The sequence below is a fragment of the Thamnophis sirtalis genome, unplaced genomic scaffold, assembly GCF_051295495.1.
Source record: "Thamnophis sirtalis isolate CommonGarterSnake01/CBP01778 unplaced genomic scaffold, rThaSir2_p1.2 scaffold_6, whole genome shotgun sequence".
NCBI lineage: Eukaryota > Metazoa > Chordata > Lepidosauria > Squamata > Natricidae > Thamnophis > Thamnophis sirtalis.
Window position 1 is genome coordinate 19,603,709 of NW_028261386.1, and position 12,357 is coordinate 19,616,065.

The 12,357-nt window shown below is 45.3% G+C and overlaps 1 protein-coding gene across 1 annotated transcript; it reads left to right on the plus strand.

The window, feature by feature from the left end:
- The first annotated feature begins 3,192 nt into the window (after positions 1–3,192).
- On the plus strand, positions 3,193–4,387 carry LOC148044875 (transmembrane protein 270-like). The gene is made up of 2 exons (XM_087719081.1): positions 3,193–3,546; positions 4,116–4,387. Exons 1-2 carry the CDS (start codon positions 3,208–3,210, stop codon positions 4,380–4,382), a joined length of 606 nt encoding a protein of 201 aa, XP_087575207.1. The 5' UTR covers positions 3,193–3,207; the 3' UTR covers positions 4,383–4,387.
- The last annotated feature ends 7,970 nt before the right edge of the window (positions 4,388–12,357 follow it).

The following is a 12,357-nucleotide window of genomic DNA, read 5'->3' on the forward strand; positions in this document are numbered from 1 at the left end:
CTCAGTTTTTAAATCAATCAGAATAGAGCTGGAAGGGGGGCTTGGAGGTCTTCTAGTCCAACCCCCTGCTCAAGCAGGAAATCCTATACCATTTCAGACAAGTAGCTGTCCGATCTCTTCTTAAAAACCTCCAGTGATGAAACACCCACGACTTCTGATGGCAAGCTGTTGAACTGGTTAATTGTCCCCTCTGTTAGGAAGTTCCTCCTTAATTCCAGGTTGCTTCTCTCTTTGATTAGTTTCCATCCATTGCTTCTTGTCCTACCCTCTGGTGGTTTGGAAAATAAGTTGACCCCCCTCGTTTTTGTGGCAGCCTGTCAAGTACTGGAATACTGCTATCGTGTCTCACCTAATCCCTTTTTTCCTCTAGATTAGCCAACTCCAAATCCTGCACTTGTTTTAGTTTCCAGGCCTTTAATCATCTCTTCTTTACATTTTTCCAACATCTTTTTTGTAATGTGGTGACCAAAAGTGTTCCAGGTGTGGTCTTGCTAAGGCTTTATGAAGCAGTTCTACACATAATTTTGATTCTATGCCTCTTTATTCCAAGGATTGTATTACCTTTTTTGGCTGCTGCAGCACACTGCTGGCTCATGTTTAAGTTAACTGAACCTTGCTAACCATAATTGCCAAGCATAATATGTTATCTTGAGTCCAACAACATGATCTATGCCAGGGGTCTCCAACCTTGGCAACTTTAACACTTGTGGACTTCAACTCCCAGAATTCCTCAGCCAGCAAAGCTGGTTTGTTGAAGTCCACCAGTCTTAAATGTTGCCAAGGTTGGAGACTTCTGATCTAGGCTACCCTGGGGACTGAAAGTTTGTGGTTCAGTATACTGTGCAATCTCAGCCATTGCAGTACCATATTGTGTGAAACAGTAATATAACTTCATTTTGCAAAGTGAACGTAGTGCTTGTGGTGTATTTCTGGGTATAAGGTACAGTGCATTGTGTAAAGCCAGTCCTGGTGTATGGTCACAAGGGGGGTCAGTCTTCAGGATTTCACATTGAGTAACCTCTGCTGTGACATCACTGTCATGTCACAAAGCTGAAAGCCAAGGTATTTAACTGGAACCTGCTTTACAGCTGCTTGAGAGTGGAGCAAAAGGGAAGAAGTTGTGGACAAACCATTGCCTCTTTGAAAATTCTCAGGACCTTGAAACTGTAGGTATCTACTCCGTGTTTCCCCCAAAATAAGACAGGGTCTTATTTTCTTTTGACCCTCAAAATAAGCGCTTGGCCTTATTTTTGGGGAGGTCTTATTATTTTTGAGGTACAGGAGGAGGCGAGTGTAGTCACCTCATGGCTGCTGCTGTGCTGCATGCAATATTTTCAGAGAGGGCATATTTTACCACATGCGTTCAAAAACCCGATTGGTCTTATTATCCAGGGAGATCTTATTTTCAGGGAAACAGGGTACCTGTTGATAGGGAAATCTGATTTCTGACAGTGAGAACAATCAACCAATGCAGCTTCATTGCTTGAGACTTTCAAGAAAAGATTGCACTGCCATTTGTCAGAAATGGTATAAGGGTCTCCTGCTTGAGTGGGGGTGGGGTTGGACTAGATGACCTATAAGGTCCCTTCCAACACTGTTAATCTGTTAGAATCTGCTCTTTCCCAAGCGCAGAGAGTGAAAGGGAGACTGCTCCAAGGGGCCACCCTCCTCCCACCTGAGAAGAAATCATTCCAGAGAAAAGATGATGAATTGGGGGTGGGGTGGGGGGACGGGACAAGATGACTGAGGAATCTGTTCTTAATGAATTCTTGATATTCAACACAAGGCACTTAACAGAAGGCAGCAAAGAAATGGAGATGAACACTGGCGATTGGGGTTAATATAGGTGTCCAGTTCATGGATTGGATTTATTGACAGGAATGGATGAGAGGAAGCATTCCAGAGGTGGTATTCAGCAGGTTCTGGAGAACTGGTGGTGGAAATTTTAAGTAATTTGGAGAACTGGTAAATACCACCTCTAACTGTCTCTATTCTCTGCCTCCTGAGTCCCATCTGATCAGGAGGGAATGGGAATTTTTCAGCATCCTCCCCCTGAACTGGGGAGGGCATGGAGATTTTACAGTGTCTGCCACGCCCACCAAGCCATGCCCACTAAGCCATACCATGCCCACAGAACCGGTAGTAAAAAAAATTGAATCCCACCAAAGGAGTATTCCAGGGATTACAAGTGAAAATATGCCAGTGAAAATTTATAAATGGGAGTTAGAAGAGAAAGCGACAGCTTCCCAGCGGCCAAAGGCTGCTTGCAAGCTGAAATGATTGAAATGATTCAAGGGGTTCAGTTGGGCAAACACACCTTATATGCTTTATGCATATAATTCAATCAAATTAATGAAAGATTTTATGGCAGAAAAGGCAGGTTATGCTTGATTAATTTTGTGGCTTAACATGTTGCATATTGTAACTTGTTTGGTTCATTTATGTGTACCCGTATAATATTTAGTTTACAAATGTGAATTTGGTCACTGTTAATGTGTTTTGCAGTTTAGTATGTTTAGTAGCTGTTTTCAAATTATTTAGCCTTTTTCTTTAAGCGATTTTACAGGATTGTTGTGTTAAGGCAGGGTGTCAAACTCGATTTCATTGAGGGCCTCATCAGGGTAGTATTTGACCTCGAGGGGGGGGGGGTTTGCCAGCTTGACATCACTCATATGGTGGCCCAAGTGCTCTGCTAGTGGAACGGGCTCCCGAGCTCCACTTTCAGCTGTGACGGTGTCCTGCAACCCACTGGCAGAGGCAGCCATGGGCCGGTACTTCACTATTTTCAGGATGGCCTCGTGGGCCAGATCCAAGCACCCCGCAGGCCGGATTCGGCCCATGGGCCTTGAGGTTGATTTCCCTATGCCAGTGGTTCCCAAACTTGGCAACTTTAAGACTTGTGGACTTCAACTCTCAGAATTCTCCAGCTAGCTCTCCAGCTGGCTGGAGAATTCTGAGAGTTGAAGTCCACAAGTCTTAAAGTTGCCAAGTTTGGGAACCACTGCCCTATGCTAAGGGGAGGAAGGAATAAATGCTTAGTTGATAGATTAAACAGGATAGCAAAAAGAACAAAAGGATATTTAGTTTAGCATAGCATTTATCTTGGTTAAGAGGAAGAACCTGACAGTATGTGGCTGTCTTCCTTCACAGATCTCTGAAGAGTGTTGTGTGCTCTCAGTGCCATCTCTTGTCAAGCATTGCTTCCCCATGGAGCCCAAGACACGTCCTTCTAGCAAATTTCCTGAGCCAGGATCCTCGCTTCCAACACTGGGGAAAAACCTACAGGGTGCAGTTCGAGGGGGGCTGAGAACTCTGTACCTGCACCTTGTCTCACTGCAAGAGGGGATTCTGAGTTGGTATTTATGTCTGAAGCAGATTCAGTGGGATCTTCTGTGCTGGATCCAAGCTTCCTTGGAGCTAACTATAGACTTCTTCTTCTGTTGGGCACAAAATGTCCTCCTAGCCTCCATGATGCTCCTGCTGTTGGCCTGGCAAATTCACAATGGAGCCAAGGAATACGGCTGGAGATCATTTCTGCGAAGGCTGGTGAGAGACACAGAGTGGTAAAAGTCCTTCTGATAGGGCGCAGAAGCAATCAAAAGCTGGAAAGTGCAGATTTGGGCACAGTGTCAAGCCTGATAGCACTTAGACTTACGTATATACCTCTTTACAGTGCTTTTACAGCCCTCTCTAAGCGGTTTACAGAGAGTCAGCCTATTGCCCCCAACAATCTGGGTCCTCATTTTCCCCACCTCGGAAGGATGGAAGGCTGAGTCAAGCCTTGAGCCTGGTGAGATTTGAACTGCCCAAATTGCAGGCAGCTGGCAGTCAGCAGAAGTAGCCTGCAGTACTGCACTCTAACCACTGCGCCCCCCGTGGCTCATAATGATAGGCTTCAATTTACCTGCCCTCCATCAATGTATTGAGTCACTTTTGAAAGCTATTCAAGGGGAAGAAGATTGTCTGAACCCAGCTAATGGAGTCCCCTAGGGTGATGGGGTAATGTGGAGTGGTGGTGCGGAGAGTCCTTGGGCCTTTCCCCTTTCCAAAACTCCACCATTCAAGCCATTCCTCCCAACCCTCCTGACATGTTCTTGCCTGTTTTTGCTTGCCAGGTCCTGGAAAAGCAGCTTACCCAGAGGATTTCACTACTGAAAAGCTGCTACTGGAATCTGGAGAACATCCTGATTCAGATAACGTGGACCTCCGTTTGTTGCTTCATCTGGGTTGTGTCCTGCATTGTTCAGGCCCTGGAAGCCAGCTACAAGCAGGCTGCCCAGATGGCCAGAGACCAGACGGAAGAAGACAGAAAGGAAACAGAAAGGCCACTCACGATGACCCCTCATTCAGCTCTTCTCTCAAGGCAGGAATTGCTGACCTAGCTGGCATTAACTAAACATTGCCAGAGGAGATCTTACTTAAGAGCGCTGTGCATTTTTTTTTCTGAGATCAGAGTGAGGGTTCCACCACAAATCCGCGAAGCCCTTCTGCACAGAGACATAAGCGCGAAGACTAATTCGCGCCGTTCTAAAAACGCGACCCTACCGCGATGACATAATCACGGAGGGCAAAATCGCGCATTCCCAAGCACTCAGTACCCTAAACCTAACCCTAACCCTAACCCTAAACCTAACACTAAACCTAACCCTAAACCTAACCCTAACGCTAAACCTAACACTAACCCTAACCCTAAACCTAACCCTAAACCTAACCCTAAAATAAACCCCTAAACCTAATCCTAACGCTTACCTTAATTGAAGTCGGCTTTCTGCCGCGGCGCCGTTTTAAAGCGCCCTTCTGTTACCGCGGCGGTGATGACGCGCAGTGATGACATCGCGGCTTTAGCGCCGCGATTTTATCGCCGCGCTTTTGACCAGCGCGGTTTTGTCGTGCCATGCAGAGTGAGATGGAGTGGATCAGGGGTGCCGAACTCAAGGCCTGGATCTGACCCGTGGGGTGCTTAGATCTGACCCGTGGGGCTGCCCTGGAGACAGCAAAGGACCGGCCCACAGGGCCTTTGCCAGAGCTCCATTTTTGCTGGCGAGGGTTGCAGGAGGCCTTCACATCCGGAAATAGAGCTTGGGAGCTTGTTTTCACTGGCAGAGCATTTGGGCTTCCACGGGCGCCCCCAGACACATTGGTACCTTCTATTCAGGAAGTTACCAACTGGTGGCAACCCATCCAATTGTAGCATTGTTATGACTGGTGGGTAGGCTTGACAGATGACTAATGGGATTAGCCATTGGTGAAAAGTTGATACTTCCTAAGCCATTGAACAATTCTCTAGAGAACACTTACATAGAAATGTCCCCCAGCCCACTCAACTGGCAGACATGCTTTGAGTAAATTTAGCACTCTTGACAGAGTGCTAGACTTGCACTCTTGAGCAAGCTTCTCAAAAATTGATTCCACCACTCAGCACTCAAAACAAGTCTTCTCAACAGATGGCAAAGAAGAAGTCCTACAGACGAGCCAAATTAATTAGATGGCTGGCAGCCACAGAAATGCAGCTGGTAGCTGTGCCCCATTTTTCTTCCCCCAAAAAGTGGCCTGGACTTGAAGAAAGGAAACACGTGAAATACCAGCCTTCAGTAACCAACAAATGACAGGCTTCTTTTGACCGACTCAAAGACTGACCGACCTGTGGCACCACCAACATGGGAAAAGAAATATGGCAGACTCTTTACCCCGAAAGTACCATCAGTTGGTGTCACTTTAACACCAATGCAGCTATGGGTGGCTTAACGTTATTTCATATGTAATGTCATCTTCATATGAGTATATGTCATACTCAGGTATTGAAGTCCCATTTTTTTAAAAAATAAAAAGGGTCTTTACCAAATTCTAAAGTGGAAGGAAGCAGGCTGATGTATCTCCATGCTGGCTAGGGAATTCTGGGGACTGAAGTCCAAGCACCTTAAATGTTATTAGAATCATGGAATGTGGTAGCACAAAGCAATCAACAAGGACTAGAGGATGTTTATACTGGGATTAGGTCAGATGAGGGATTCAATTTTTTTTACTACCGGTTCCGTGGGTGTGGCTTGGTGGGCATAGCAGGGGAAGGTTACTGCATTCCCTCCCAATCATCTGGGACTCGGGAGGCAGAAATAGATGGGAGGTGGGGCCAGTCAGAGGTGGTATTTACCGGTTCCCCGAATTACTCAAAATTTCCACTACCGGTTCTCTAGAACTGGTCAGAACCTGCTGAATGCCACCTCTGGATTAGGTGCAAGTGGGGAAAGTCCAGTTGATGTCCTGAATCCTACTACCAACTTGGTACAGGCATCTAAAAAAAAAATGTCATGGGTGGATGGATGGTTTGCCTCAGCTTGAAAGTATTCATTGAAATAAAGTTCTTTCTTAACAATTTGTTCCACTGTCAATCACTTCTAATTCTCAGGAGGTTTTCCTAACAGTCAACCAGACTCTTCTGGAATATTAAGATGATTTTCTAACATCCTGGATTCTGGGTGAGAGAAGAACTGGCTTTAACATTTATCCCCTATATCAGGGGTCTCCAACCTTGACAACTTTATGACTTGTGCACTTCAACTCCCAGAATTCCTCAGCCAGCATGTGCTGGCTGAGGAATTCTGGGAATTGAAGTGCACAAGTCATAAAGTTGCCAAGGTTGGAGACCCCTGCCCCATATGATACCTTTTCAGATACTTGGTGAATACTCTGATACTACATCTCAGGCGTCTGGCACAGCTCTCTTGGTTTCTTCATAAGCCTTAGTTTTCCATCTTCTGGCCATCAGCATTGGTTTGCCTGCATGCTTCTTAAAATGTGATGCTCAGAATTAATACTCAAGGTGTGGTCTAATCAATTCAGTGTATAGAGAACTAGCATTTTATTTATTACAATTATTTATATATCACCCAAGACTCCAGGTGACTCCCAGCTTCACATAACAATTCTAAAATCAAATTAACATGGACATATCCATAAAACTAATTCCCAATAAAATCAGATAAAATCATAGCAACTCTAGCAGCTGTTGCCACCACAAAACTCAACTATTGAAGTCCCTTAAAAAAAAAAAAGGTCTTTACTAAAATCTAATAGGGAAAACAGCTGGTGTACCGGTTCCACCACAAAATCGCGGAGGACAAAATCGCGCTCGACGAAAGCACACATTTGACGTCATCACAGCGCGACAAAAACATTGCGCTGTGATCGAAAAATGTAAAAATAAAGCTAAAACCTTACCCTAACCCCCCCAAACCTAACCCTAAACCTAACCCTAACCCTAACCGTTAACGTAACGCTAAACCTAACGCTAACCCTTAACCTAACGCTAAACCTAACGCTAACGCTCTAAATCTAACCCTAACCCTTAACCTAACCCTAACCCTAACCCTTAACCTAACCCTAACCCTAACCCTAACCCTAACCCTAACCCTAACCCTAACCCTTACCTTTATGTGAATCGGCTTGCTTTAATTTTAATTTTATTTCAATTTTTAATTTTTTCCGTCGCGCTGTGATGACGTCACATGCGCGCTTTCGTCGAGCGTGATTTTGTCCTCCGCGCTTTTGACGGGTCACGGGTGTACCTCCATGCTGTCAGGGGAATTCTGGGGGCTGAAGTCCATACATCTTAACGTTCCCAAAATTACCAAAAACATTGCTTCAGATGGAAGGGGCCATCACAGAAAAGGGCTGCTTTCGGCCTCTTGCCCATTTCATTTCTCAATAGAGCAGGATCCTGAGCATAGCTTGCCTACAGAATTTCACAATATGGAGGTGATCCCTAAAACAACCCAGAGCTGTGTGTATAGTGAAGATATTTTGAATCGTATTCAGAAGCTTCTTGGCAACCAGTGTGATAACATTATTGATCTTATGATGTGGCATCAAGTTTATTTCCAGTGTTTGCCTGGCTGCTGTGTCCTCTGCCAGCTGTAGTTCATGAATTGCCTTCAAAGGTGGCATCACATGGAGTGTGTGGCAGTGGTTAGCTGAACTGCAGTTGCCCAGTTCTCTTTGTCCAGGGAAGGCTATATCCAATCCATGTCATACCCGGAGGAGAGCCTTCTCTGTGGCTGCTCCGACCCTCTGGAACGAACTCCCCGTGGAGATTCGAACCCTCACCACCCTCCAGGCCTTCCGCAAAGCCCTTAAAACCTGGCTGTTCCGACAGGCCTGGGGCTAAAGAATTGTTGTCCCCATCTCGAATGGTATGACTGTCGTGTGCTTTAAATTATGTATTGTTTTGTGTCTTTTAATTTTTTGTTTGTATCCCCCTTCCCTGATTGAGTTGTGAGCCGCCCTGAGCCCCCTTCGGGGGAAAAGGGCAGCATATAAATAAAACCAACATTCAACCTTCTAGGCTGCATTAATAGAGAGAGAGAGAAAATCAAGATCACATGAAGTTCTAGTATCACTTTTCAAAGCCTCAGTAAGACCACCCTTGGAATACTCCATCCAGTTCTGGTCATCACCATATAAAAAGATATTAGAACTTTGCAAAGAGTACAGAGAAGAGCAACAAGAATGACTGGGGGCTGAAGGCTAAAACATACAAAGAACAGTTACAGGAATTGGGTATGCTTAGTCTAATGAAACGAAGGACTAGGGGAAATATGATAGTTGTGCTCCAATATTTGAGGGACTCCTACAAAGACAAGGGGGTCAACCAATTTTCCAAAGCATGATGAGAAACAACAGGTGGAAAGTAACCATGGAGGGGAGCAACTTAAAACTAAGGAGAAATCTCCTAACAATGACAGCAATGAACCAATGGGACAGCTTGTCTTCAGAGGTTGTGGATGCTCCATCATTGGAGGCTTTCAAAAAGAGACTGGAGAACCATTTATCTGAAATGGTATAAGGTCTCCTGCTCAAGTAGTGGGTTGCACTAGATACAGTGTTTTTCAACCTTGGCAACTTGAAGATGTCCGGACTTCAACTCCCAGAATTCCCCAGCCAGCGAATGCTGGCTGGGGGATTCTGGGAGTTGAAGTCCGGACATCTTCAAGTTGCCAAGGTTGAGAAACACTGCACTAGAAGACCTCCAAGGTACCTATTATTATTCTATGTTCTTCTTCCAAGCATTTTGAAAAAAAAAATGTTTTAGGTGCCAACACTATTCTGGTATTGTGGTTATCACATGTTTGAGCATATCTTTCCTGTGCTATTTATTAACATTTTTACTGCTTTTACTTTTTATTTTTCACCTTTGTTACTACCGTACTAATTTTGCAATCTGCCAAGGCTGTTAGACAAGATAAGGAATATGATAATTATGCACTATAATTGATAGCCCATGTTCTGCCACTGTGTCACCTCCAATAGCCCTTTGCAAAAAAATATCCAATTTCTTCTAAGGACAGACAATCCCCACTTCACTCTTTCTGGAAGTTTCCTTTTCCAGCAGATCTTTACGGAGGAATGGTGTTACCTGCTCCGCTTTGGAATTAATTTACATTGTTGTCTGCCACCTTGCCCTTCAAAATCTTTAAAGGCCTTTCAGGATGTTCTAGATCAGTGATGGATAACCTTTTTGTCACCGCGTAGCAAAAGCGTCTGCGTGACAGCGCGCAGCACGTGCACGCACCCATAATGCAATGCGTGCGTGACAACCCCCATGCTCCCCCCCCACGCATGCGTGCAACATCCCTCCTGTGACTGTTTTGGGCCTAGTAGGCCTTCCTGCAGCCTCTTGAGAGCAAATGGGCTAGGGAGGTCGCTCTGCTCCCCCGCGCTCTCCCCCACCCCTCACAGGCTTGTATGACCCATCCCAGCCGCCTGCGCATGCCCCCGCCCTCCACGCATGCAGAGCAGAAACCTGAAAATCAGCTGGCTGGCAGGAGGCACACAGGCATTCACAGTGCAGCTGAGCTGGGATGATGGCTTGAAGTGCCCACATAGAGGGCTCGGCCTACTACCTGTAGCACACGTGCCATAGGTTCGCTATCACAGTTCTAGATTATGGAGATGCCACTTGATTACAATTCCAGGAAGCATGGCCAAAGATGAAGGATTTTAGGGGAGAGGGCTGTAATTCAGTAAAACTACCCTGTGCTGAAGGTGAAAGGTAGTTGTAACCAGTCCTGGGTTTCAATTTTTTTTAGAACCTCTTCTGTAGGTGTGGCCTGCTTTGTGGGAGTTGCTTGCTGGCCATGTGACTGGGTGGGAGTGGTTTGCTGGCCATGTGACTGGGTGGGAGTGGTTTGGCAGCCATGTGACTGGGTGGGCGTGGCCAACTTGTAAAATGTGGTGAAACTCACTTAATAACGCTTTTGCTTAGCAACCAAAATGTTGGCTCAGAAATTCTGGCATTTGAAGCGCGCAAGTCTTAAAGCTGTCAAGTTACAAGACCCTCACACCCCTAACCCTTTAGAAAAAGAAAACCCCAGGGGCGTTCAAACTTGACAGCTTTAAGACTTGTGGACTTCAACTCCCGAATTCATCCTCTTGCTCTTCATCTAGATGATGTGCGGACAGGTGGGGGGAGGGAGCTGGAACCGGTTCTAAACGGCACTATAGATTTGTGGAACCTCTTCTATAGAAGAGGTTAGAACTGGCAGGAACCCACCCCTGGTTGTAACCTACTACTGAAACTAGTACTTTCACATAGAGGAGCATCATTTGATGGTGTGACAAGCCACCAGGCATTCTGAACCAAAACTGCTGCTGAGTTTTTTGTTTTTTGTTTAAATCGGTTGATCTATTCTAGCAATTCCATTCCCCAAAGGAGTGCTGCCTCAGAGAACACAGTCTGCTTGGTGACCATAAGGGGGCACCCTTCTCCACCAATTCCAGATAACTCTAGAAGTTCCTCCTTTCAGTAAACCATTCAGAATCATCATTCCCCCATTGGCCTTCCCTCTACAGTACTATATATTACAGATATGTATAATATGTACCCCAAATTCCTTTTGTGTTCCGTAACAAACTTCAAATAGACCAAGAACAGGGTCCCCAAGGGAGCAGGGAGGAGTTCAGCCCTCTTGGCCCTCCTGAGAGTTGCTTTTTCCGAAGATCAAGCAAGCACGCAATGGGGATGTGGAGATCAAATCCATATTGGGCGGTTCCGAGGGAGTCAGGACCAAGCCAGACTCAACAATATGATATGAAGCAACTGGCAGCCATACAATTCACAAAGGATTCTGGATCTATTCTAAGACACTCGGTTGCTGATAATAACAATTTAATAATGTTTGAATTCCCAAGGTTTGGAAGGCTGTTTTGAACATTCCAAATGTGACCGACCTCAAATCAAGGCACGATAAGTATGCCATAAATGATAAGAGCAGCCCATTTTGGGATTGGAATATTTCACGGAGAACATTTTGCACAGGCTTACTGGTGGGATACATGGACTAAGTCTTTGGGGACCTCATTTTTGTTCTGTTTGATAGGCCATGTATCTTCTGGTCAAATAAGGCCCATATGTTCTTGTTAGTCCAGATCAGTGTTTTTCTCAGCCTCTGCAGCTTTAGGAAGTGTGGACCGCAACTCCCAGAATTCCCCAGCCTGCATGCTGTGCTCCATGCCCCTTAATGTTGCTAAAGTTGAAAGACTCCGGTGCACATCACGATGAGTAGAACCTCCTTGTTCTGAGCAAGGCTACCTTAGTTTCTGGGGTCAAACCTTAGAAATGAACTGTACTTATAGGTTTTCTGGAGGGTCTGTGATATTAGCCAGGATGGTGGAAAATAGGATGCTGAGATAGACAAACTGTGAGAGAATGCAACCACGGGTCCCAGCTGGAACTAACAAGACTCAAAACATTGATGTAGAAAGACACCTTTTACATAAAACTCTGCAACCAGGTCCTTTTAGCGACTGAACATATCCAATTTACAAAAGGTATATTTTGCTCACAAGAAAGCAGATGGAGATTCTGCCACTGCGGCAAAATGCCACAATCACAAAATATATGAAGAATATTTAGCCAATGCTATTGAAGTATATATTATTATGTGGTCATAAGTTGAGGATACCTTCTATTCCATTCTAACGCCCCCCTCACACACACAGAACTGTGTTCTGTTGTGTGTCCGATCACACTTGGCCAATAAAGAATTGAATTCCATTCTCCCTTCTCTCCTCTCCTCTCTCTCTTCTCCATTCCATCCCATCCCATCCTATGCTATGCTACATTGAGATATTTAAAGAAGCACAGCTCCCCCTTGTGGCCTATGTATATCTTTGCCTATTTTGAAGTATGCTCTTTTCTATGGAAAAGAGACACTACTGCTCTCTACTCCAGAAGCGTGTTAGTGATGGAGCTTTTTACAGGCTGCAGCTCCCACATCACTTTAGCAGCTGGCAGAGAGATAAAAAAGAGCCCTTCTTCCCCACCCCGCTGCTAGGCTCTGCCGGGTTTCCAGCCCTGTCTTG

Bases quoted from the DNA above. Each gene is read 5' to 3' on its own strand.
- LOC148044875 (XM_087719081.1), top strand. From the start codon at position 3,208: ATGGAGCCCAAGACACGTCCTTCTAGCAAATTTCCTGAGCCAGGATCC. The intron at 3,547-4,115 runs GTGAGAGACACA...TTTGCTTGCCAG, and splicing joins GATCATTTCTGCGAAGGCTG to GTCCTGGAAAAGCAGCTTAC.